Source organism: Centroberyx gerrardi, chromosome 7, assembly GCF_048128805.1.
Source record: "Centroberyx gerrardi isolate f3 chromosome 7, fCenGer3.hap1.cur.20231027, whole genome shotgun sequence".
Classification (NCBI taxonomy): domain Eukaryota; kingdom Metazoa; phylum Chordata; class Actinopteri; order Beryciformes; family Berycidae; genus Centroberyx; species Centroberyx gerrardi.
In genome coordinates this window covers 24,566,349-24,593,641 of record NC_136003.1, presented here as the reverse complement: position 1 = coordinate 24,593,641, position 27,293 = coordinate 24,566,349, and the positions used below count along the sequence as shown (strand labels likewise).

Here is a 27,293-nt window from a genome sequence, read left to right as displayed (position 1 = left end):
ATCTGTAATACTGAATGTATTTTACGACTGCTTCCTCAATAAAAAAAGATTTAAACAAAAAAGAAATCCGGCATTTGGTTGACAGCAACTTTGATATTGAAAAGGCTAAATTATGAGTTGAAATCAACTACAGCACTCAAGTACCACTTTGTTTTTGAACAAAAAACATATTTTATTGGGTCAACCAAAAAGAAAAGTCATCTTTTCATTTAAGACCCACATTAATCCTTTTCTATTGACTAGAATTCAAACATTCAAATTTGCAAAAGCTTAACATTCAACAAGATTCAAATTACTTTGAAATTCAGAACTAGATCAATATATCAAAGGGTAAGCTACAGACAAAATAGCTAGCTTAACAAAGACCAAATTTCCTTTACTATACAAACTAGAACTCAAACATTCACATTCTCTAAAGCAACATATTCAAAACCTGAACAAAAAAGTCAGAAAAGTCCAAACTAAACATTCGTCGTCAAAATGCAGAACTACTTTGCATTTTCATTTAACCTTTAAGTGGGGGGACCTCAGGCTTGGGCTCCACAGGGCGAGGCCGTCTGAGACCGAACAGGTTTCGCAGGTTGACTTCCGGGTCAACATAGTGGGGGATCTTGCGCTCGTTGAAGAGGCCCGAGAGGTCGGCCTCCACCTTGGAGCGACGGGAGATGCGCATGCGCAGGGTGAAGAGGCGCCGCAGGTCCTCCTCCACCAGGGGCAGGTGGTGGTGCCCATCGAGCCGCTTCTGCCAGGACTTCTTGGACCGCCGTGGCTTCCGCTGCTTAAATTAAATATTTTTAAAAAGTGTTTTCAGATTAAGTGTACAATATTCAAAAGGTTCAAAGGTTTCTTTTGCACAAAGGTTTGGAACTGCAACATTTGATGCCATTATCTCAACTGCCTGCCCACCTACAGTTTGCACAGACAGCCTTCTGAGAAGCAGACCAATTGATATGCTTTGACATGAAATAGCAGTCCCCCACCCTAACAAGCTAGACTGTTCCTTCACTTGGCCCGAAGCACAGGAGAGCCAGGCTTTCAACAGGTTCAAAGCCTGATTCAAGGGAGATCTAAAATCAATAGTCCCCCTGGCCGGCTAGGTTTAGCTCAGCGGTGTCTGGCGGCTCCAGCCCCACGTCTCTTCACTACGGGATACTGACAACACCAGGCTCACCTTCAAAGTGCTGGTGTTTGGGTCATGGCGAAGCAGGTGTCTGGTCATACTCTCCTGCAGGACAGAGCAAAGCCATAATGAAATATACAAGTCAACAACTGAAAATGTCAGTAAAATGGACAGAAATGCAGTAGCTTCCATTTTCTATGCTGCAGAACAGAGGATGTTGTAATAGTTTTAGAAACGCAATAAATTTACATTAGCGTGGGTTTGGACAAGTTAATTCAAACAAGTGTCAGATTTCAGGTTGAGGACATTAGGGAAATTGGGAAAACAAATTTGCTCTGCCATGCATCCCAACTGGAACTCATTAATACCATTTACTAGAATGTTGCCAAAAAAAAGAAAAGAAATCAATGGTGCAAGTGAATGCACTGCATAATACAAACAAGGGAATTCAACTGGTGTTAGAGTGCAAGGAAACAGACCAAGTCAAGATAATCTTAAAATGTAGTAATATATCTCCAGGCTCACACAGACCAATACAAGGTACGACCGAGAGGCCAGATTACATACCCGCATAGCAAACATGCGAGGGCAGTCGGGGAAAGAGCAGCTGTATTTGATGAGCTCGAGGTGCACCTTGCGGATGTGGTGCTGGAGATTGAAGGTTGTAGAGAAGTAGGCCTGGCAGTCGGCCCTGGGGCAAACCAGCACAGGCTTATGCGAGGCGTGGGTCCGCTTGTGTCTGCGCAGAGCGTCCACTTTTTTAAACTCCTTCTTGCACACTTTACAGGTGAAGGTGGCTGGAACGCAGCATATGATCACTTTAAAAAGACAGTACAATAAAACCAGTAATCCTAAACCAGCAAACAGTGATCAAGTGTTTTCTACTAGTAAAGACATGCAGGATTTGGGAGGGATTTGTAAGAGACCGTCCAAGAAGCCATGCTGATGGAGAGGGTGGTGTACTTGTAAAAAAAAAAAAAAAAAAATCATACAATCTTGTCACTTTCACCAGCTTCACAAGGAAAATCTGATGAGCGTTCTGGGACTAGGACTACAAAATGTTCTTTACCTGTGTGTTTGGCCATGTGCTTCTGAAGTTTCCCCCAGGTATGTTCAAGCACCTGGCAGTTGGCATGAGTACAGCGATATCCTGCAGAGACCAAACGACAAGGCTGGTGTGAAGGTAGCAGGAAATAAAGTTAACACCATTACCAGTTGGCTCCCTGCTGGCTCCCCTTTGAGGAGCAACATATAATCCATGATACAGTCAGTCTATATTTGGAAAGGCAAAGTCAGTGTCTTGGATGTAGGAAAAGGTCACATGTAAATGCAGCCATGTCCCCTTTTCAATAAAAGGAATTCTGCAGGGATTAAGATGAAAGAATCCCCACTGAGACTGAAATGGACCGACCTGCATGCTTTTTCTCGTGGGTTTTGCGAGCGATGTGAGAGTCAAACATGACCCCGCATCCATCCTTCGAGCATCTAACACCACCAGGTGCAAGGTGGGACAAAAAAAAACAAAAAAACAATTCACTGTCGTCAGAATACCTTGCCCTCCAGCCATCATTGGCAAGTCACAGATCGCATAATTACAGCGGTAAACTGCTCTAGCCAGAGTGCATAATCTACCGACAGTCCTTCACACAAGTAGACTTGACATGCCTGAGATCAAATCAGACATCAACTACAGACTGGGTTTGCTACAGGCGTATAAGTCTAAAACACTTAGCAGCATCAGAACAATATCACGTATGCTGTGGTTTTCTGAAGGGCACAATGTACTGTAGACATACTTAAACTTAGCAGGTACTCCATGTTCATTTAAGTGCAGTTTAAACAACCTGCGTTTCTTGAAGGTCAAGGAGCAGTTTGGCTGGTTGCACTGCGGGGAGAAAAAGACACTGAAGTGGTTAGATAGACTCACAATAAACCGCTTGAGAACATCCAAAGTCTTGTGTTGTGTGCCTTCAAGGTTGTGGAGATGCTGCTGAACAATGCGGTGCGGTGTTTTGGCGCCATCGTGTGGACAAGAAAATGTGGACAAACCTGTGGATTTGGACAAACCTTGAAATGCTTGTTCTTGTCTCCGTGGGCATAGCGCACGTGTCTCTTCAAGTTGTCCGCATTGAAGAAACTCTTCGCGCAAGTCGCCAAGGTGCATCTGCAGAGACGAGAGGGGCAAAATGAGAAGGTGTGTGGCTGAGAAGGACAGCAGTGAAGTTCATGTTAATTTCACTTACTTGAATTGCTTGACCCCGGTGTGCTGACGAACGTGGCGGGTCAGGTGGGATTTTCGTGAGAAACGACGACCACAATCGGCAACTTCGCACTGAATTGGACGCTGGGGATATTTTTCATTCAGTAAATTGTCTCAACATGCATTAGCGTAAAGCATTTTAGATCTACATTTGAAATACTGTGCGAAACATGGGTTACTTGGCAAGAAATGTGCGCAGCTATAGCCTAGGTCTACTATTAAAGTCGACAGTTACAATGTTACCGTTTTTTCCTCAAACATGCTAGGCCCTGTTGATTGTGTTCCCCTTACCGCTCCAGTGTGCACCGTCTCGTGCTCCTTCAGTCTCCACTGCCGTGTGAAAGTCGCACCACAGTCGACATGGGTGCAGTTGAACAGCTGCAGTCGCGGAACAGGGGCCGGTTTCACACTGTGCACACCATTCATTTTCCTCTGATACCTCAACACTTCTCTATCTACCTAAAATATAATGGAAAGACGGTCGCTTTTGTCAGCCTCTCTTATAGCCTCTTGGGTGTGGTTAATTGGCAGCGTCCAGTCACAAATCAATCAATTAGGCTATGACAGCAGTCGCCTAATTGATTGCCGAAACACTTTGGAATCTCAAGAAGAAAAGGAGAGCTGAAGAAGTGCAGCTGAAAATAATTACCCTAATTGCCATGTTAAGCTGTGTGCAAACAAACGTGAAACAAGGACAAGCCAACACATGTTCCTGCTTGCTGGAAGCCAACTAATTTATACCAGTGTTAAGTCAGCTAACTTTTGCCCATAACTTTCTAAATAAAATCCTTACTGACGAAAATGTCAATATGTTTCAGAGGGAATCTGTAGTAAATGAAAAAATAAAATACAATTGTTGTTGTTTCCCAAAATGTCTTTATCTACAGTACAGCCAGGCCTGTGATAATATGATAGGCTACAATATATAAGGGCTGCTGAAAATACACATAAAGACTTAATGGCAAGTCATATACCAGACAATTTGAAATGATGTCTGCTATCTTGATAAAAGTTTATTAACCCATAGCTGTGGCCTAAAGGCTGCATAATGGGAGCTCCAGTACTAAAAGTGACCAATAGTACAAATTGTAGCCTACACTCTTAAAGGCAAATTCGCCTTACATTCGGTTTTATCCTGTCAGTGTTCAACCTGTTGTAACTGCGATACAGCTATTGGCTCAGCAGAGGGCAATGTGTCTCTATCACACAAGACGGAGTGTTTACACAACAAATACAGAGATTATAAGAGTTTCAAATCTGTTTAATTGTCTCACCACTGTAAACGATTAAACGTCATTTGTCCATTTGTCTCTCTCCTCACTCTGTGGCCCAAGACATTAAATGTCTGTTCACACTTACTAGTATGGGAATAAGAACTAACACCAAGTAATGGCTGAGAAACTGCAGAAAATAGCCTAGCCTATGTCATAAACTTATCATCTAAATCAGGGGTTCCCCAAACATTTTGATGTCAGTGACTCCCAATTAAATTTTCCTTAGAAACACAGACCCCCAGGGACTGCAGATGAAAATTAGCTCTAAAATAAATCTGGTAGACTACAATAACTTACATCAAATGTTAACGTTTAGGGTGTCAGCCTACCAAAAAGTCTTATACCATCCCACCTGCCACCCCAGAGGTCAGTTGATATTAAAGTGACTTCTAATGTTCTTGATAGCCTAATAATTTTGCTCCGATATTGATTATTACTAGCTTTTCTCCGAAATATCAAACTCTAATCATACCCAAATCAACACTGCTGCCTCTCCCAGCTATCTGCTGGCCTACCCGTCTGACAGACCAGACAAACATTAAAGACATGCCCCACTGACCATCAATGAACTCAGGTATTTTTTTTAATGCTGCAATTTGTCGCTAGTTTGTAGGTGCGCTCCCACGGTTTACTTTACACTGCTGACGTTTCGAGCACGCACAGGCTCCTCGTCAGACATACGTATAACTATGACGTCAAATGAGTCGAATCTAAACGCCAACTTGTCATTACTGTTGAACTCAACTGCCAAACAGCAGTGAGTCTGTTTGCCGATGTTAACGTTAGCTAATGCAGCCAAGGCAGCCCCATATCTAGTTTTGCTGATGCTGACTGGTAAACATTGTCACATCAAATGATGTATCCTATAAAGCTATTTGAAGTACAACATTGTTTGTTTCATATTAAGCTGTTTCAACTTGAAATTTAAACATTTGCAGTTAATGTTAGTCTGGGGATGTTATGTTACCTCTACTACAAACTTCTGTATACTGTACTTCTGCTATTCAGAGTTGCTTTATGCTATAAATAAATAAATAATGATAGCCTACATTTTAGATTGTAGTAGAAGTACTTTATTGATCCTTTGATATTATTATCAGACAAATGACACAACTCTTTTGGAGAAATAATCCCAGCTGAAATTGTACAACATGTTTTGTAAACAGTATCAATGCAGTGCTTTCACTAGAGATGCGTCCTGTGCTGGTCTGCACTTCACAGTAGGCCTAAATCCCACACTCATATTTTCACTTGTAGGCTGTATAATATAATTTCTTTGCTAATAGTCCAGAAATTTTAATCTCAAGGTTGAACTGACTTGTTGCTTTTGCCCTTAAAAATGCTTTAGAGAAGAGTCAGTCGGATAAAATGTGTCTCCCATTGATGTCATTGGAGGGCACTCTTTCATTAAATAATGTTTACTTAATGAGTCATAGGATATTTTGGGGAAAGTAGGCTATGTAAGTTTGATTTGTTTTTCACAGTGAATAAGCCTTCATAGGAATTCATATCACAACAAAACACTGCATTCAAATATCAAGCAAACTATATATAAAATTATATCAGGCAAATATGAAATTTGATATCTATCAGCATAACAATATATTATTGGTCAAAACATCATGTGTCATGGCCACCCCTAAATCTGTGCTTATGTATAAAACTGGACTTGGAGTTTGCTTTGGCCCTGTGTGTGTTAGTGTGTTGAACAGCAGCGCTCCCTGCAAACTGGAGGTAGGTAGGTAAAGCTCTACAGTGAAGTAAGTGATGAAATCAGTCGACCTCAGGCCACACCCTTCCCTGTCTGCAACCCTCGCCCCGCTCAGATGAGTGGCAGTGGCTCTAGTGCTCTTAATCTCTTGGTAAGAGATCAGATCTCAGTACAGCTCCGGTTACTTAACTGTACCGTTCACTGTTGAATAGCCTACTTAAATGACTGTATCAGCACAGTGTAATTGAATGTATCGGATGTACCCATCCTGTATTAATCACATTAACACCAAAATGTCCCCAGAGCAGAGTACGGTCATGTTACTTGTTTGTTATTGGATTGAAACAGGAGCAGGAGAGATTTTTTTGTCCTCTGTTTAAATTCAGATTAACACTAGAAAGTTGACAGCTGTTTTGAATTTTAGAATTAAAATATCATAGTTTTCAACATGTCCCTCCATGACTTTTCCTACACCCAATTTCTGCATAAACCATGCAAGGAAATAGTATTTATAATTATTCAACTACTTTAAATGGTGACTTGTTGGCTTTCTCTTAGACCCCCAAAATCCATTGGCCTTCCTTTTTATATACTGTATATGTAGTATGTATATGTATGATGTAGGATGGTAGATGATATGTAACGCCCTTTGAGACTTGACTGTGATAAAGGGCTTTATAAATAAACAAGACTAGACTAGACTTTCTAGTGTTAAGTGTTGCAAGGATCCTCAGTGCTGGTTTATGTATTTATTTATTTATTTATGTTTGGGGGGCATAGACTTGATGCTCCACTCCTCCTCTCTCTTTCCCCATCTCTTCCCCTCTGTCTCTCGCTCCCAGTTAGTCTCTGAGGGGGGTGGATGAAATATTCAGAGGGGGCTGAATGCACAATGTGCCTCCATTAGTGGGATGTGCTGCAGGACTGCTGCTGGAGGACTTAACTGCATCAGGAGGGGGGGAAAACCCTACAGGTCACGGAGCCGAGACAGCACAGAGACGACAGCACGCAGCACGTACTGTAGGTCTCAAGTTTCACTGCTGAATTGATCTCCACTAACGGTTCCGGATCAGACCGTGGTCGACCAGCCGGTTAGCAAGAGCTGTCAGCAGGACCCTCTTGCTGTACGCTGCCCATTTTTAGATGTACAAGCAACTTCACACATCACAAGTCACAAGTCAAGAGGGCCTTTGAGAATCATCCCGATGAAAAATCACTGTAATATTCCTGTAGGGACTGACAGTGTGACTGTGGTACTCAAAAGTGAGTTTATACTGACATTTTTGTATCTTCTGGTACTATTCTAATAACATCCCTACTAGGACTTATAGAAGAGTGGGGAAAAAACTTTTACAGCAGCATCCCCCCACCCCCTCCACACACACACACACACACACACACACACACACACACACACACAAACCCATAGATTTAACCTCCTCTTGTGCACTCAATACAAGAAGTGTTTTTGAGAAATCTTCCAGTATCCTCTATCACATATCCCACCCTTACCAAAAACAACTACATCCTATGATAAAACTATAGCTCTCTACAGGAATATTGCAGGTATATTATAGATAGGCTATAGGAGAAAACATGTCACTATACACTCGCTATTGAGTACCACATGGACACTATAGTCCTTTTTGATTTCGATTTTGCGTCCAGCTGCGGTGTCTCTCCTCATAGTGAACTTCAGGCGCACTAGAGGGACACACCTTCATCCGTTGCGGACCTATAATCTCCATGTCGCGGCATTCACAAAAGAGACTCCGCCATTCATAACCGTCTATGGAAAAGTGAATGAACTCTTGATGCCTAATCCCCTTTCCGCCTTTTTCTTTGGCCGCGCACCTCGGCCGGGCTGTCGCATCTCTTCCCTGCGCAGAGAGCTGCATGGCAACGGGAGGAGGAGTGTGATGCTGCTCGGGATGAGGGAGGGTACCACGGTCCCACGTGTCCTCATCACCGCAGACCCAACGCATTTCTCTCCGTCTTCCCATCCTCCGTTTCCGCATACCGCAGATTCGCATACACGCACACACACACATACAACATCATCCATACACCCATACGGCACCCGCACAGCCTTGCAGGAATTATGCATCCGTGGTGCGCACTCCCCCGTTCCTTACTACTTCTTCACGCCCTTCACTGATCAATCTCTAGGCCTGTATTGATCACCTACGCCACAGGCCATAGGCTATCTTTCATTTTTCATCATTGTGATATGCAAATCCAAATTCTCCGTAGCGGTGTTGACCGGAGCTGAGAGAGAGAGGGGGAGAGTGTGAGAGAGAGAGAGAGAGAGAGAGAGAGAGAGAGAGAGAGAGAGAGAGAGAGAGAGAGAGAGAGAGAGAGAGATGAGAGGACGCGCATCATCAGATGTTTAGCAGATTCACTTTGGATCTTCGCCATCATTTTTGCTGCGCGTTTTTTTTTGTCGTTTTTCCCCCCTCCGTCGGCCGGGTTTGTGACATTTTGCCGCTCTCGATGTTATAATCCGGGGGAATATGTGAAGATCATGCTGGCGGTGTGGTTCTTCATGGTCTTTGCTGCAGTGGGCGAGAGGCTTCTAGTCTCAGGTAAGAGAGAGAAAGGATGGATGGAGAGGGGGGAGCGCCCTTTTCGTTTCCTTTGCATTCACATTTTTTTTTGCACCAGCAATCACTTTTCTTCCCGCCTGTAGCCTGCGATTTTATTTTAGTGGTATCTCGGTGCCAAGTGAGATGGCCAGCCAGCCTACTGGCCCGAAACCCCTCTCCGATGCGGTGGATTTGCTGCATCAACACATTTCCACCGCAGCTCCATCGCCTATTTCGCGCATCCCCCTTTCCAGCGGTGCTCTATCAAACAAGCATCTAAAGGCACCATGATAAAAAAAAAAAAAAACTTGTCAGTCACAAAGACAATATGCTTTGCAGCCTGATTGATGATCGGTGAGATTTTAGGCTATTGTAAGGCCCGTGTATGGGCGTCAGTTCACTAAAGCTATGAGATATGTCTATGCATCCAAAAATTATTTGTCACCAAAACTTACAAACCTGTTTATAGGTTATCCATCACATTCTTAAGATAAAGTGGAGCAATAACTGATGACTGACAAGATATTATTATTTGGTCAGTGTGATTAATTATTAGATGTAGGTCACCAAACTCTCAGCTTAGAGAAAACATTGGTTTGAATGTTCCCTTGGTGTGATGTTTTTTTTTAAAAGATATATAGCTCCCAAATAGATTTCTGGCACTTTTATCTTGATTTTGTCTCCCCATTATAATAATAACAAAAACTGCCAGATCAAATTTGGACGCACCTATAGTCTCAGGTATGCTCCTACCTTGCCATACCCAATGTCTGTTTCCCTGTGTGTTCCCACTGTGCTGTATACAGGCGAGGACAGGCGCCCGGTGCAGGATGGCGGTGTGTGGGACTGGTTCTCCCCGGCGGGGCGGCCGGACGGCGGGGACACTGCGGCCGAGGTCACCTATCCAAAGCGGCTGGTGCAGCAGATCGAGTCGGAGGAAGAAATGGCTCATGACTTCTTGGATACCAGGGTGAAGAACAGCAGCGGGGACACGTCGGTAAGCTGTGGCAATACACACTCCTGTCCCCACCCTTGTTTATGTTCATGTTGGGCCACGCTGTTGTGAAACGAAGTGACTAAAGCGCTGTGATTGCCTAGGTCAGTGGTTCTCAAAGTGGGGTCCGGGGTCACCTAGGGGTCCTTGACAGGGTTCCAGGGGTTCCTCAGCAAAATGAGGAACATGTTGACTTCACTGTAATGTAATTCAAAAGAAAGTATCACAGTTAGAGAATGCATAAGAATGACTATTGCAATCTGGATTCACTAGTATTATTTCCTCATATACTGGGACAAAATCCTAATAAATGGGTGTTTGTAGCCTAATGGTTGTGTATTTGGGGGTCCGTGACATGAAAACCTGGTCTACTGCTCACTGTGTTTCCTTACTCTCTTAACCTAATGAAGAGGTAATAGATTTTTACAACAGATTCACACTTTGTGGCTTTCTAGCGAGGCTGTGCTGACCCATATGGGTGTGACTGTACCAAGAGAGACTGTCATGCTGCTGATGGGAACCTCCTTTGCCAGTGTCTGTGAAGCAGCGCAGCGCTCAGCTCTCTGCTGCTCAGGCTGCTCCAGCTACACAGGGATGACAGTGCAGGGAGGTGGCTTGCTGCAATCTCTGTTCCTCTATGGTTTTTGACCCACTTATTCATTGAAAATCCCTTCGAATGTCCACAGCGAAATAATGTCAGCGGGGCTAAACCGAGACAGGCAGGGCTAGAAAGAATAGGCTACTGCTCAAGGAGCGCTCGTCGTTTTATAACAGTTTATTCCAATCTAGCAAGTTGCCAGCTCTGGATTCAATGTCTGGGATTTGAAACCAAAACCCTCCGACCTGCTTTGCATGTCGAGCCGACACGATACTAAAGGCACAGTTATACAAACGGCAAACGAAACACAATCCCGAGTTTGCGTGCGTGTTTTTAGTTGCCCTCATTGCCACATGATAAAGCTTAGCCCCTCCTGAAATATTCAGATATCACGTCCGATTATCTGGCTGCCGTGTTGAGCTCCTGACTTCTTCATTATTCAGTGGTGTGTTGAAGTATGTCCCCATCAATTATTAAACGGGCCTGTTTGAGAAGTGCTGCATGGGCCAAGACTCCTGAGCACTCCCCATTCCCATTCCCATTTCCATTCCCACTCCCATTCTCTCTCTCTCCCTCTCTCTCTATCTCTCTCTCTCTAAGATGAGGATGATGTACTTCATAGGAACTGTTATGATAAAGTACATTAGGCTCCTTACACGCACCAGAGTCAGATGTTTGCATACTGTAGTTAAGATGAACATTACTGTGTCCCCCTGCAGGGAAAACTGTCTTGGGACACAAATGATGCTGTGTATCAATACAATTAAATAAATAAAGAACATCTAATACATTCATAAGATATAACTTAGGACATAGTTTAAGTAGATGTGGTTTCAGAAGTTCCTGATTCAGTGACTTGTTGTTTTTGAAATATTTAAGAAGCTTAAACTGAGAGCTGTGACAGAATAAACATGCAGCAAGGGGATGGGCTGAAGTGGTTTTTAGTGGTCTAATAATGTCATGTCATGGTTTGCTCAAAACAGATGAGGAAGTATTTTTTCCTACATTTGTGAATGCTGTTGCATTTTCACCTTACCTGTTGCGTTCATTTGACCTCCTCATCTGTGATAATAAGCTTGTTACTGCCTACCTGTAATGAGAACACTAACATTGTTCACATTCTTTACATAAAGAGTAGATTAAAATTTTATACCTATAGTGAATTAAGATTATTTTGTGGGATTTCCCCTTTGTTGGTTTGCAGGGCCAAGTGAATATGACACTGATGTCAGTGCATGTTTACTCTGATAAATCCATGAAGAAAAGCACTGATTGTGAGAGCAATTCATATAGAAATCTGCAAGTTTGTCAAACAATAAAGACATCAGCCACAATTCCTAGCATTACTATTGTTACTTGAAGCTAAATTTGAGTGAAACGTGAGACAGTGGCATGCTATCACAAAAAGCACATCAGCAGATATATTGATGATTGATCATTTATTTTAATATCTGTATTGGGTCCAACAAATGTGTAAAAATGGCCCTGTCTGATAGTGCAGCAGAGAGAGAGAAGAGATGGGTGATGAAGGGAGAGGATGATATGCTACAAAGACTGATTCAAAGTACATGGTATTCACCTTAGCCCACTGTTCCTCAGCGCACCCCTGCATAATGAGTATTATACAGGTGTAACCAATGTAAAGTGGTGGAATAACGTGTCTCAGGAGAAACTGTATTATCTCACAGACTGAGCGCTTCAGCAGACGGATGGACCTTGTTTCTATCCCTTCCAGACAGTAGCGGGAGATCTGATGTCCGGAGTCACTGGAGGGAATAATTCCTGGATGGTGTTTCACTGTAAAAGCCCAGTGATTCACTGCAGCCTGTTTCCTCCAGACTGAGATCGAAGCCATGCTGGCACCATTGGTGCTGTTGGAGAGACGCACTGTTTAGTCTGCAGTAAATCTCCCTCTCTCTCTCTCCTGCCTGGCCCTGCTGTCTCCTCACCTCACCAGCTTTGGCAGCTGTCCATAGGGGACATTGGCGCGACACCAGCAAATATAGATGGATCAGTAAAGCTTTCTCTTCCTCCTCCCTTCCTTCTGTCAAGCTCCTCTCCATCCATCTCTATCACGAAACTCCAGCTTAGTTCTTAAAAGGCCGTGGCGCTCCGCAGTCATGCCTGCTGGAATGTGGGTGACCAATGCAGATCAATGGCGACTTTATCAATCATAATGTTTCAGCTGCTGAGATGCTTTTAGAGCGCACGCCCTATTGATCCCGTTGAATTATTCATGGGACGTTTTTCACAATTGTTCTGCGGCTTTCATGGAGTGACACAATAACCAGAATTGTTTTGTTACACTTAGATTAGTCAAAAGTGAAATCTGTCTTTGCCTCTGTGTTTTTCAGCCGGTCCACTTGGCCCAGAGCTGTTTCCAAGTGGAAGCCTTTGGACACACCTTCACTCTGGACCTGGAGCTGAACCAGTTAGTATTACCTTGCACTATCATAGTATCTGACTTTTTATACGCGCTTATATCAGTAGGTGTTCTTAATTACTGCAGCCGTTAACATCGGCCAATTCTTTGCACTTAAGTAAATGCACTTAGCACCACTATTATGTTACATGATAAGACGGGGAATACCGATGTGAGTACACAGGAACGCAGACACACACACACACACACACAATGTTAAGTGGTGCGTTAGTCCTACCCAGAGGAGAAGGGATAGAGAGAGTGTGGCCTGGATTATGATGACTTTATTATTCATGAGGTTCCAGGGCTTAAACACTGGCTTTATTAACACCAACGATGATACATGGTCAGGCTATACAGTGCATTCACAGTACACCATAACCCTTATTTTATTATAACAAGAATGTGTTCGCTTATTCTTAGTAAATTTGAGGAGAGAAAGCGAGAGAGACAGAGAGAGACAGAGAGAAATATCCCTGATGAAACTCATTCTCTTGACTGCAGGATGATGGGAAGATGCTGTTAGATGTTTTCAGTGTGTCTTTTCCTCTCTTTGCAGTCACCTCCTGTCTTCTGAATATGTGGAACGGCACTTTAACCAAGATGGCAAACCCTCACAGTCTGTGGTAAGACTATCTGCGTGGGCCGTGCATGTGCACAGACATGATTTTGCGAAAGAGTTGTCGCATATTATGAGTAAACGCATCTGTTTTTACCCGTCTTAACCACCCAAGCCATGACGAGGATTCACATTGTGCAGCATTCTCTCGTTGTTAGGCTATTAACCAAGACTAAATGTTTGTCAGATGTTACCCCGCTGCCGGCTGCTCTGGTTGCCAGTGAATCTTAGAATTGGTTTTGAAGTTTTGTTAATCTCATGCAAGGCTTTACATAGTCTGGAGTTCATTGTATTACATCCTTCACATATTTCAGGTCCTTTACAAAGTCTTCTAACCTAAATCTGTTGCCAAGTCTCGATTAAATAAGTCAAGAGTCTCAGCTCAAAAAGAAGACGTGCTTTCTTCAAATGTATGATGTGCGTTTATTTTTTTGTATCATCTTCCTGTTTCATGTGTTTTGGGAAAGTGCGTTGTGCTCTCTGTTGGAAAAGTGCCATATAACTGATATTATTGTGTACAGTACAGACTTGGGCTTGTCAGTAGAATGAATGCATCCCTTTTTTCCTGCTCTGGCCTTTCTCAGATGGCTGTGAAATAAGGCAGCGAATGCCTGTGGTGTAAAACCACAAGCTCGGAGAGAGAATCGTCTAGAGATAAGGAAAAAAAAAAAAACAGTGAAAGCCTTGTCATCTAATGTGATGTGTGCTGGTGAGCACAGACCAGAGGAATGTCACTGCATTCTGCTAGCCAGAAGGGACAGATAGTGTTTTATTTTTTTTTTATGTCATTGTACAAATGTGCTACAAGCTGCCCCCCCCCACCTCCTCCACCTCACCCCCCCGCCACCCAGCACCCACCCACCCACCAATCCAGCACCCCATGTCCCCACCCACTCTCGTTCCCAACTCTCCCTCGGTCGTCCTGACCAATCAGGAGCCTGTTTCCATAGCAACGAGTTAGCTCAGCGGTGTCATTAAGTTCTTGGCAGAGAAGAGAATGAAAGAAGACCATGAGGGAGGGAAGAGGAGAGCTAGCGAGAGGAAGAGGGAAAATGGGAGTAAATGCCAGTTAATACAAAGGCACGATGGGCTTTGGCATCGGGAGGAGTAATTTTGGGTGTGTGTGTGTGTGTGTGTGTGTAGACAATTGGGTTCTTCCAAGAGCGGTGGGTGGGAGAGGAGCCTTGCAGGTCCGGGGATGGAGACCTGTAGTCAGGCCAGATTGTCGCTCAGCCAGATCAGGCCTCACTCGAATCTCTGCTGCTGCTGGACATGGCAGGCGTGATGCGTTCAGGACGGCACGTCACCACACAGACAGATATCTCTGTTGTCAAAACTGCAGCTTTCGTTTCCATTCAAATGTACATAGTGGGCATTTGCCTGAGCCGCTGTGGCTCGGCTCAGACTCCCTGCTGAAATTCAATTTGACCCAGGTGAGCCCAAGTTTCTCACCTCTCTCACCTTTCCCGTGGTTCATCTTCACTGCAATGACATAGTGAAGCAATGCGCCCACTTTGAGGGAAATGCGGGAGAACAAGGCTGTTAGAAGGACAGGAAGGAGCAGAGCAAAGGTCCTTATTTACTCCCATCTTGTGTCTTCCACTGTCTTTCTACTGCTACTAGAAAAAGACTATTTGCAGCCGGCCTACAGCGCTGTTATTCCATGTTTCTCAACTTGTGTTACTCTGACTGTGTGGGCAACTCAGGTATTGATTTATTGAAGAGATCCTTGTGCAGGTTAGCCCACCTCTATTGTCAGTGGAGCAGAGTAGAACGGAGTAGAGCACACGACACAAGTAGGTCACAAACTGTGCCATAAACGCCATAGTGGGGAGAGAGGGAGAGTAACACCAAGGGAGCTGTGCTTGCAGAGGTTGTGAGAGGTTTTTCCTCAGCGCTGATACATCAGGATACCAAATGAAGTATGAAGGCGCGCCGTTAAAGCCAGTAGCGTGGAAGCCCATCTGTCAGTACTGGTTGTTCATTGTTACAGCGGTGCTTTGTGTCCGCAGGGAGGGGAGCACTGCTACTACCAGGGGAGGTTAAGAGGTTTACCAGAGTCCTGGGCAGCTCTCTCCACCTGCCACGGCCTGTGGTGAGCCTCTCCTCCACACCGCTTATTTACACACTTACATTACATACTTATTACTTATTTACCTGTGCAAGGTGATCAGTGATGTGATTGCCATAAATACAACCATGTCAGCAACAGCCTGCCTGTTTTTTTCTCTGTAAGTTACCATGCCTCTTAACTGTCATTATAAACCTATTTTTTTTTCTGTCCCTCTCTCGCTGCTCTCCATCTCTCCGTCTTTCTCTTGTTGTTGGTTCTCAGCGGGATGTTCTCAGATGGGTTCTTCTCCTACGGGATTGAGCCTGTTCTCAATGGGAGCAATCAGGTAAGCAGTGGGGTGGAGATTAGTGGTGGTAATAATTGCTCTGAGTGGAACTATAGTTTTGTTGACCAGCGTGATACGGCTATAATCATAGCGAGGAGATTCAGCTTCATTTGAGTCTAGCTGTTGATTGTGTTGTTTGTTAGATCCTGATGTCTTATTTCGTTATTCTGTTCTAGGATGATGGTGCTCACTTAATCCGCAGGATGCCTGATATCAGACTCTCTCCTAACTGCCCAGGTACATAAGTGCATCTAAAGTATAAACTACTTGATTCTCATGTCAAAGCAGAACTGTCTTGCCTCATATTTGAAATGAAGGGCTCTGCCTTCTCTGTCTGACACTGCAACTCTTGTCAAAACTCTCAGTTAGCATTGCCACACACATGGGTAAATGAGACCTAACCTCCTATTGATAGTATTCCCATGATGTCACATGCATTTCCTACCAATATGGCGCTTTACAATACACACAGCTCATTGGCTGTGTTTGTCATTTGATTGTAATCACCTGTTAATTTTTTACAATCACCTGTTATTTTCCTACCAAGATGGCCGTGTGATGATGTAACAGAATACTGTGAATACAGTGTTGGACTCGTTAGCCAGGAAAAGTAATGTATTACTCATAACTCATTTCAAAACATTACCTTACTCATTACTCCCTTGGAGCAGTAATGTGTTGCACTATTTGTAATATTCTTTTTCGATACATCTCCGAAACTAGCGATTGCATTCTCTCTTACCTTCAAAAACTGGGATAACTCTATCGCTTCTTGTGAATTATCAGGATAACCACATAGTGTTGATGTCCACTGCTTTTGCACAATAAAATCACAGAGGTGGGAATACTTCACTCAATGAAAGTAAACAGTGATGACCAATTCTGAGAAAACAAATCAGGGAATGGAGTGAGATGTAATTTTTGGATAATTCAACTTACATCTGATATTTAAAGGGGGTGATAATAAGAATCACAACAGTGTCTCTGATTGGTAACTGTAATACTATGATTGAATTTGAAATAGTAATTTGTTACACTGCATGTTACTGGAAAAAAAAACAGAATGTTACTGCAAGTACCCTACCCAGCTCTGCTCCTGTGTGTCCAGACTGTACAGAGGATAGTGAGTGGGACAGTTACAGAGGAGGTGATGGTGACGACGACAGACCGGACCAAATGAGGGAGCAGCAGCCGTCCGGGGGGCTGAGGCGATCGAAGAGACTCGTCCGCAGGCCCTCTGTCCAGACCGAGACCAAATACATTGAGCTGATGGTGGTCAATGACTATGAAATGGTGAGTTAAACCTGTGTGTGTATGTGTAAGTGTGTGTGAGTGAGTGTGATCCATCTCTTATACCATCTGTGTGTCTTCGTCTGTCCACAGTTTGTACAGCTGCGTCGCTCTAGCAGCCAGACCAAGAACTTTGCCAAAGCGGTGGTCAACATGGCGGATGCGGTAAGAGCTTTGTTTATAGGATTATAATTCCTCTCCTCCTAAACTCTGCATACACACCACATGTTGAGAAGTCCGCATTTGGAAATGAATTATTCCACACAGCGCCCAACGCTCCATGCGTTATGAACATTAGAAATAACACTGATCTCAGCGAGGTGTTCGTAGCGCAGCTGTCACGCCAACAAACCGGTAGACTGATGGGTATTTTTGGTACCCAGATCTACAAGGAACAGCTGAACACGAGGATCGTGCTGGTCGCCATGGAGACCTGGTCCTCTGAAAATATGATGCCAGTGGTGGCGGACCCCTTGACAACGCTGCAGAACTTCATGAAGTACAGGAAGGACAGCATCAAGGAGCAGAGCGATGTCGTCCACCTGTTCTCGTAAGAGGCCCGCAACCACAAAACCAAGGCTTGTCTGACTTCTGGATGCTACTGCAGGTTTTATTTTGAATTACAGTATCTGGTTGATTTGTTCCCTATCTTTCCTGTGTTCCCCAGAGGGCGTACGTTTCAGAGCAGCCGCAGCGGGACGGCCTACACAGGAGGGGTGTGCTCTCTAACCAGGGGAGGGGGCATCAACGAGGTGAGGAAGATCTTCATTGGTTCAATGTACTGCAGCAACTGTAGGATTTTATATTACTATAACGCTTATGTGTTTGTCCTCTGTGCGTGTCTGTTCCAGTACGGGAACGTCGGTCCGATGGCCATCACTCTGTGCCAGAGCCTCGGCCAGAACATTGGGATGAGGTGGAACAACGCACGCAACTCCGCAGGTGAGAAACACGATGGAAAAGCAGTGGATGGAAGGGACAACAGACAAAGAGGTGTCTGATTTAGCGTGCGATAGAGAGAGAGAGAGGGAATGACTGATAATGCAGCGGAGGGGAGGGATAGGGAGACAAAAAGGATCTATAAAGCCAGGGCAAAGCACGGAGAGAAACATAGGTGAGGGTAAGACACAGGAAGGTTAGTGAGGGGAGGGATAGATGGTCAGGTTTAGGGGGGGGTTGGATAGGGAGAGAGTTGGGTGCTGGTATCTCAATCTGGCAGTGCTGCACTATGGGTCCATCTGTAATTAGAGTTCTCCATTAGGTGATTAGTCACCTGAGTCCGAGGGTGGGGGGTGGGGGGTGGATGGTTAGAGCATCGCTGCCACTGAACAATGGGCTGGGTGATTAATGTTGAAGAGCCATTAGCTCCATCATTCAATGCCAGGAGGAGAGCGCAGTGCACACGCTATGGGCCCTTTACATATCTCAGGAAAGGTCTCAGTATCTCGGAAAGGCTTCATAGTACAATGCATTTTGTGTATCCTTACTTTCTTCCTTGTCCATCCAAAATCTATTTCTCAGAACTCACTGCAGCTAGTTAAGTGTTACAGCTTGAGTCGTAAATGGTTATCACCAGCTGTTTTATCCAGCGATTTCTTTATATCACTTTTACCCTCCTCATTCCTGCCTCTCCTCCTTTCTTCTCATCTTCTTTCATCCCTCTCTCCCAGGAGACTGCAGGTGTCCAGATGCCTGGTTGGGCTGCATCATGGAAGACACTGGGTAATGATCCATGTCACTGCGCATTGGAGTGAAGAGCAAAAAAAACATAACACAACCATGAAAGAGCTCTCTCGCCATTCCGTATTTGTAGAGACTGAACCATTAACATTAACAGCAGACAGCAGGACTGTTTCTTGTCTGTCTCTCTCTAAGCTGTAATTTGTTCCATTCATTTCACTCAATTAGACACTTGAACACCTGTAACAGAGAGTTGCTTTGACTTTTACTCAGATCTCGATGAGCCAAGCCAACGATAATCGCAGCTCCTATTTGATGCATTAAGCAAATTTGTTGAAACATCAAACGGTAGCGGCTGGCCACCATGAAAGAATTACGATTGGTGAATTAAAAGCATTTACTATATGAGTAATATTGATTTGGCTCTCCATACCAGATGGAACAATACAGATTTGAATTATCATTTGAGTAATATCTTACTACAGATGGTAACATTTCTGTCAGATTGCAAAGTGATGGCACAGACTCCCACACTGGATCTGGCATTCCTTACTGGCAAGAAAAACATAGTTCTGATTTTTTTTTTCTTTCCCTCTCTCCTTTTGCTCTGGTTCTTTGTGTGTCTCTCTGTGTGTGTGTTCATGAATGTAGATACTATCTGCCCAGAAAGTTTTCTCGCTGCAGTGTTGATGAGTACATCCAGTTCCTACTCCAGGGGGGCGGTAGCTGCCTCTTCAACAAGCCCAACAAGGTGAGGGCCATGTGGGGATGTAGGATGCAGTGAGGCTTGGCCCGGTCTAGTGTGGAGAGGAGTGGAGCTGATTGCCTCTGAGCACTATTATTTATAGACTAATTAATTGTCCCTATGGCCTAATTTCCCTCAGAACACATATTTACTTGCAGTACAGTAGCCACTGACTTCACATCACATACTTGGCTGTTTTCTCTCTTCTCATGTCCCTTTACCTCCTGCCAACAATCTCCTATATTCACATTTTACCTCTCCTCCATCTGTCCCTCACTTATATGTGTATATATATCTTTCCCTCTCGTTCTCCCTCAGCTGTTGGACCCTCCAGAGTGTGGGAATGGCTTTGTGGAGCCAGGAGAGGAGTGTGATTGTGGATCACAAGTGGTGAGTTACCGATTGGACACGATGTGTGTTTACATCTCTCTGGGTGAATGTGAGTCCTTTAACCTGCCGCAGATGGGTAGTGTGTCCATGCTCTCTCTCGGTGTTGGCACCGGAGGGTGCGGTGGAACAGAACTGACAGCTTGTTTTGCTGTGTGTGGTTGTAGGAGTGCGCCCGCAGTGGAGGAACCTGCTGTAAAAAGTGCACACTTACCCATGATGCCATGTGCAGTAACGGACTCTGCTGCAGTGGCTGCAAGGTGAGTCATTTTATATCATTGTTCTTACAGAGTGTCCAGAAATCATAGGTGTGAACTAAATGAGTATCAAAACTGATTTGTGTGAGGCAGAGAAGTGCGCTTCAACAATTAGATTCTTGTTTGTTTGAGTGCTGAGCCAAAACAATCTAATCCACTTTGACTACTCAAAAAAGAGTGAAGTAGCACATCCAAAATTAGGGGAAAAAATGACTGAAAACAATACTGACATTTCACTTATTTGTTGTGGCACACACCACAAAACACATTTCAGCAAGAAAAAGTTCACCTTCATCAGAGAATTTAACGTTTCAAATGTTTTGTGGTGTGTGCCCCATTAAATGAGTGAAATGTGAGTATTGTATCCAGTCATCAAAACTGCTTGTCAGAAGTTGGATTCAAACTCACGCCTCCATTTGGAGACCAGAAACTCTGGCGCCTTAAACCACTTGGCCATCATGACAACTGGTGTGCAACTCCTACAATTTCAGGCTTTTCAGACAACCTGTTGGTGCATTTTCATGCATTGGAAAATCAACTGTATAACCAGACATGTTATGTTGTTATGTTGTTATCGCATGCCTTCTGATGCTGTGTTTCAGTATGAGCGGAGGGGAGTGGTGTGTCGTGAGGCGGTGAACGACTGTGACATCCCAGAGACCTGCACTGGAGACTCCAGCCAGGTAGCATGGACTGCAGCATAGGGAAAGCACTGTGAGACCACTTTAACCTCCAGTCTCCACTAAATCATGTCTTTTCTCCTTTTGTAGTGCCCGCATAACGTCCACAAGCTGGATGGATACATGTGTGATAGTGTTCAGGTAAGTGCTGGTTTGTTTTCTAGTTTTCTAATCAGGCGACACACTTGGCTCTATCCTGGATTATACTCTTGTTGCCTCTCGTTCCCAGGGTCGCTGTTATGGAGGCCGATGCAGGACTCGTGACGGACAGTGCAGGGGACTCTGGGGTTACAGTAAGTATAGTGTTCATCTACAACACCACCTTGTACCTGCACAGGGTGTGTTATATAATCTACATATTATATAGTCCTTTCTGGCTTTGTAGTCTCATGCCCCCTGCCACCGTGTGGGTGTTAGTCTGATTTGTGAGGATTTGTTTGTTTGGTCTCCCAGATTCAGCAGATCGGTTCTGTTACGAGAAGCTAAACGCTGAGGGAACGGAGAAAGGAAACTGTGGACCGGGTCCCGAAGGCCAAGGCTGGCTGCAGTGCAACAAGCCGTGAGTCACGTTATTCCTATTCCCCTTACTGAGGCTCTTGTAGTCAGGTCAAGTCAAGTCAAGTTTATTTATATAGCCCTTTATCACAAGCATGTCTCAGAGGACTTTACAGAGAGTGTGTCTAGCTAGGTCTAGCTAAACACAATCAGTGGTGAACAAAATGATGTAGGACAAACATAGCGAAAAACACAAGGTAGGCAAGAGCAGATTTAGCAAGACAAACAATCTACCTATTCTACAGCCTAACCTACCCGGCACCCCAGCCTTAGACCCTAAATGCACACAAGAATATGGGCGTGTACACACTATTCAGCTTCTTTTTTTTTTTTTTTTTTTTTTTTTACAAAAAAGCAGTGCCTCAACCACATTTTGTGCTGATAATTAAAACTGGGTCAGGTAGCTGCCACTGTCAGCAGAGGGTGCTTACATCCAACTCTCAAAACATTTACCAGAAACTCCCACGGCACAGTCAGTGTGCTCCGTACTCACTCTGTATGAGCATAGTTTCTGGGAATTTGCTCACAACTACAATCAACTTTTATACCAGTACTTTATCTATTTTCATTCTGGTTGGTGTTGTGAACAGTCAGCTGACTTTGTAGTGTGAAAACTAGCCTCTTCTTCATTGGGAGTGGTCAGATTACGAAAAAATGGTCCAGATCATGTGTGCTCCACTATAAAGCTGAACTTTTCTGATCGTTAGAGTGCTACACTCACCAACACAGCACTTTTTCGTTTCCAAAGCAGCCACTTTCCATCCCCCTTGCCGCCGCTCCCCTTTCCCTTTAATGTTAAAAAGGTGCTGGCAGTTTGAAAAAAGTGAAGTAGTGTGAACACACCATAAATTCTCTGCCATTGCTTTATCCCTTATTTCAGGGATGTGTTATGTGGCTTCCTGTTCTGTGCCAATATGACGGTGAAGCCAAAGTTTGGAGACCTGCAGGGCGAGGTGACCAGCCTGACCATTTACCACCAGAACAAGTACCTGGACTGCCGGTGAGCGGGACAAGCCAGCACATCCATCTCATCTTCTACAGTTCCCTCAGTCACTATGTTTATCCCTCCTCCTCCTCCACCTCTCTGATGTGTGTGTGTCTGTGTTCATGCTTGGCTCAGAGGCGGCCACGCTCTGCTGGAGGACGGCTCAGACCTGGGCTATGTGGAGGACGGCACTCCTTGTGGTCCCAACATGATGTGTCTGGAGCGACGCTGCCTCCCAGTGGCAGCCTTCAACCTCAGCACCTGCTCCGGATCCAACTTCGGACGCACCTGCTCCGACCACGGGGTAAAAGTCCTAAACATGGACACTGCTTTTCACTGAATTGTTTCCGTTACTCCTGAGAGCATCTGCATGGTGATTCTCATACTAACTAATGTCTCTCTCTCTCTCTGAGTGTGCTTGTCTCTTTCTCTTTGCTTCTGTCTGAGTTGATTTTCATCTCTCTCTCTCTTTCAGACTTGCAGTAATGAGGTGAAGTGTATCTGTGACAGGGACTACACAGGGAAGGACTGCAGCGTCTTTGACCCGATCCCCGAGCCTACGGTCCCAACGGGCCCAGAGAAGAAAGGTCCATAGCACTCTCACTCTGCCTAGCTGTCTGTCTGTCCGTCTGTCTCATACCCCCCTCATAGTCTCTACCCATCATCACTGTAGCTTCTCTGTGTACTGAAGTGGAGTGTAATATCTTGTCCTGCTCTAGCAGAAAGAATAGTTCACTTAATGTACCACCTAATGTATGAATCAGTTGTGAGAAAGTTAACATCGATGTTTGGACCACACAGTGTTTTCCTTCCTGCTGAGTCTTTGTTTTTATGTGGGAGTGCGTGGGTGTGTGTTGACACACATTTACTGGTTAGAGCATATGTGCATGTACGTTAGCGTGAGTGCCTGTGTGTATGCGTGCGGCGGTATGTCTTGCAGGCACTGCCATCTTCAAGTGTCTTCCTTACTTTCTTGCAGTCTGCCAATGACACAGAGCAATTGAGCAGCTGCTCTCATAGGGCAAAAAACCACCCTGAGCAAGAGGGTGTCCAGCTGAAAGAGCAGGAGAGGGGGAATGAGAACAAAGTAATAAAACACGCTCTCCTTTTTTTAACTGTTGTCTCCCTGACCTCCCTCGCTCACCCGCCCGTTCTCCCACCTCCACCCCACGTGCTGGACCCTCTTTCCTCTCTTTCCCTTCATCTCTCTCTCTCTCTCTCTCTCTGTCTGCAGGTATCTTATGATCTCTCTCTTTCTATCTCTCTCTCTATCTCTCTAGTTGATGTTGTTGATGTACGGTGTTGATGCTGTCCTCTGATGTGTGTTTTTAGTGGTGTTGTTTTGTTTCTGCCCCTCCTCCTCCTCCTCCTCCTCCTCCTCCTCCGCACCCCTCCTCCCCCCCCTCCTTCCTCTGCGCAGGTCCCAGTGGCACCAATATCATAATAGGGTCCATCGCAGGTGCTATTCTCCTGGCAGCTATAGTCCTAGGGGGAACAGGATGGGGATTTAAGTAAGAGTTCTGGCATGCCTTTGTGTACCTGTCTGCTTCTACCTAAAGGCCCCCCCCCCCCCCCCCCCCCCTTCACTCACACCCCTCTGAAACAAATGCCCGTTTGCAACTCATCGCCCAAACCGGGCAGGGGAAGTGGGGAGTCGAGTCTGAGACGTGCTAATGCTTGGACTGCTGTGGCATTACTCCGTACAAAACATCACACTGGTTGTTTTGTTTTCTTTTGATACAATCTGACATGGCAAGATCAACCCTAAATTCCATCCTGCACCTCTCCTTCCCCTCCCTCCCCTGCCCCGCATTAGCCTAGCCTTTTTTCCCAATACTGATAGGGCAGGACCGAGATGCTATTCTGACAGGAAACACTCGACTACAGCAATCTCGTCAGCGACCGATACGGAGTCCACTAGATTTATCCGCCCTGGCTGCTTCACATGCAACTAACTCGACCTAGTCCACTGGCGCCACATCTGGAAGTTCCCCTATTTGCAGTTTTCCCCCTAACGCATCTCCAATCCCTTTAGTCCCCATGTAGCAGTGAACTATTGTAATGGTTGCAGTGGATTATCTTAAGCACCCTTTCTTGACATGCTTCACCTGTAGTGCTCTCTTAGCCTGCATTAGCCTGTTTTTGTCCGATAGGCAGCACCCTAACCCAGATGCCCTCGCTGAAATGCTTCTTCTGCGCTGCTCCACCTGTGCATGCTCGCTTCTGTTCACTCCTTATGCTCTGACCTAAAAGGACTGCGACCACTTCCCCTTCCACGTTCATATTCGTGAACTGGTTCTGGTTACGGAAAGTCTGGTTACTTGAAAAGCAACCAGTAGTCAACAATCCTTTTAGGGCCAGAGGTAAGTGTCTGTGCATGTGTGCATGAGCTGTGAGCAGGTAGTCATCTCTTGGTAGTCCGACCCTTGGCTTGGAAGATGGGTGTTATAGTCCTGCAGGGTGCCAGACTCTGTCAGATTCAAACCTTATGGGACTGAGAGGGTTGGTGCCACGACTACTATAGACCTGCTGCATGTGTTGTCATCACTATAACCTGGCAAGAAGGATGTTGGATAGGACTGGTAGATGAATGATGGACCGACTGACTCATTGCTTGATACATATTTTTGCTCTTAAATCTGACACTGCCGTGGTTAAATCTCAGCTGAGTATGAGTCAACAATAAAAGAAAATGATTCAAATGTTATTTGAGCTTTAATATGATTACATTTCATATTAGTGTGTAAAGCCCATCGTTTTGTGCTATTTTGTGCAGAATTAGGTGATCTTTTTTGTGCACGATTCTATTGTCACTGCTTCTTCATTAGATCTTGAAATTTCATGTCAATTCTAATGCAAGTTGACTGCTGATGGGCTTTATAACATGCTTCTAAGTCAGTTACTTTGTTGGTGGTCAACATGTCTTTGTTCCTGTTGTTACTGATGTCTCCTGATCTTGTGTCTTTTCTCTCAACGTGTTCTCCCTGGATGCAGGAACATCCGAAGAGGAAGGTATAACCTCGCAGTACCATGAACCCTGTGATGTTGGAGTGGCATCCCAACACCTCCCATCCCATCCCATCCCATCCCATCCCATCTTATGCCAGCTTCTCTCAGCATGGCTACTAACTCCATCATCCACCATCTGGAGCTCATCCCATGGCTCATCTCCACAGACCATCAGCCGTCTTACTACCATAGCATTAGTTCCATCTCACCGCTCCTCTTGCCCTGCTGCATGCTACTAAAATCCTAGCAAATTACCCAGAACGCACTTCAACCCCAATCCCATCTAATGGTCTTTCACACCTGTAATGCAGTGTGGTTTCGCTTCCATTTCTCAGGCATCTTCATCCCCTCTCCCCCATGCTCCCATCTATATTTTCATAGCATATTTCTACAACTGCGTTTCTGCCTCTAACGATCTCTCCTGCGCTGTCTTATACTTCCCTTCCAGATCTGGTGGAGGATAAGATGCCTGTCTGTCTTTCTGTCTTCGTGTCTTGTCTACTCCTGTCTTCCTCCTCGCACTGTGTCGTTTCCACATCGGAGAAGAGGGAAAAAAAAAGAAAAAAGTCTTCCACTCCTGTCCTAGATCTCTCCAAACCTCTTCCGATATCGTCTCCTCCACTCTCCTGTCCGCTCCTCGTCTGTCCCCCTGCCTGGCTCCGCCCTCCTCTGGGCCCGTGGAGCTCCTCTCACCATACCAGCCAAATCATATTCCTGTGGTTGCTGCCAGCAGGCCACTGAGGATTGTGTCCGGGCCACGCCTAGAGTGAGCAGGTGGCTCTCCCTGTGGGAGACACCAGGGTCTTCCTCCAGTCCGGCGGCTCTAAGAATGTGCTTTGGTGTCTGTGTACCTCCTCTCCTCGCGTCTCGGACAGTCTGATGAAGAACATATCAACGGTGGACCAATTCAATATGAGACATGTCTTTCCAATGCCTGCCTGCCTGCCTGTACACAAACTATCTGGCCACTGATTGAGTCCACAGTTACCTGCTGGACAAGCACAGACTGGCCATCTAACAGACTATTGAAATACTGAAATAATGTAATAGGAACTGAATAGGTTCTTTTTGTCTTAAGGACCTGAGGCTCAGCCCTCCAAGGCCAGGCCTTGTCTAGGTGCAGCTCAAAATGGACAATGATCTGCCCGTAAATTTTTAATCTACAAAGTTATGGAAACATGGGTACAGTTGAAGAGAATTCCTGCATTGGACTGTTGGTGGCAAGTTTTCCAAAGAGAGATTGAGGAAGGACCAACGATCGTACAAGAATATGACTCGAGAACCAGTAAACCGTTAGCCAGAGCCCAGACTGACAACTGAGTTTATGTTTTGTGTTAATTGTTATTTTAACTTGAGGGATCCTATCTGCCCACCCCACAAGTTTTCAGGTACAAAAGGGAAGCTAGGTGTTATGGTTTTGGGATCATTTTAAAACACTGAAACTTTGAAGCAGCAGAGACCGTAACTTAGTGTTTTCAACCACAGACCTACCGACATACATTCCACCTCTAGTGTTAACAAAAAATCTGTCTGTATGTGTGCTCACCACCTTCTTGAGGCCCAAAGTTTGTACGCTAGGGAGGTTTAATATGTGTGTTTGTTCATGGGTGAATGTATGGGTGTGAGAGATTTTTAAAGAAAAGAGAGAATGTATGTTTACACTAGTGTTAGGGGCAGTTGTGTCCGTATACACCTCGACACTCCTGCTATCACAGGTAGATAG

At 44.9% G+C, this 27,293-nt stretch overlaps 1 protein-coding gene and 1 pseudogene across 1 annotated transcript; one reads left to right on the top strand and one right to left on the bottom strand.

Annotated features, from left to right (window-relative positions):
- Positions 1-505: 505 nt before the first annotated feature.
- 42sp43 (P43 5S RNA-binding protein) lies at positions 506-3,806 on the bottom strand. Its single transcript, XM_071909812.2, has 9 exons — positions 3,672-3,806; positions 3,364-3,464; positions 3,188-3,284; positions 2,917-3,005; positions 2,532-2,605; positions 2,190-2,270; positions 1,688-1,917; positions 1,172-1,225; positions 506-775 (listed from the first exon to the last, which is right to left on the bottom strand). Exons 1-9 carry the CDS (start codon positions 3,804-3,806, stop codon positions 506-508), a joined length of 1,131 nt encoding a protein of 376 aa, XP_071765913.2.
- A 4,944-nt stretch (positions 3,807-8,750) lies between these two features.
- LOC139919929 (disintegrin and metalloproteinase domain-containing protein 11-like) lies at positions 8,751-27,293 on the top strand (annotated as a pseudogene).

Excerpts from the sequence above, each read along its gene's own strand:
- 42sp43 (XM_071909812.2), bottom strand. The coding sequence starts at position 3,806 with ATGAATGGTGTGCACAGTGTGAAACCGGCCCCTGTTCCGCGACTGCAG. Across the intron at positions 3,465-3,671 it reads AGACGGTGCACACTGGAGCG|CGTCCAATTCAGTGCGAAGT; the intron begins GTAAGGGGAACA and ends AAATATCCCCAG. Across the intron at positions 2,606-2,916 it reads GGAGTACCTGCTAAGTTTAA|ATGCTCGAAGGATGGATGCG; the intron begins GTATGTCTACAG and ends TGGTGGTGTTAG.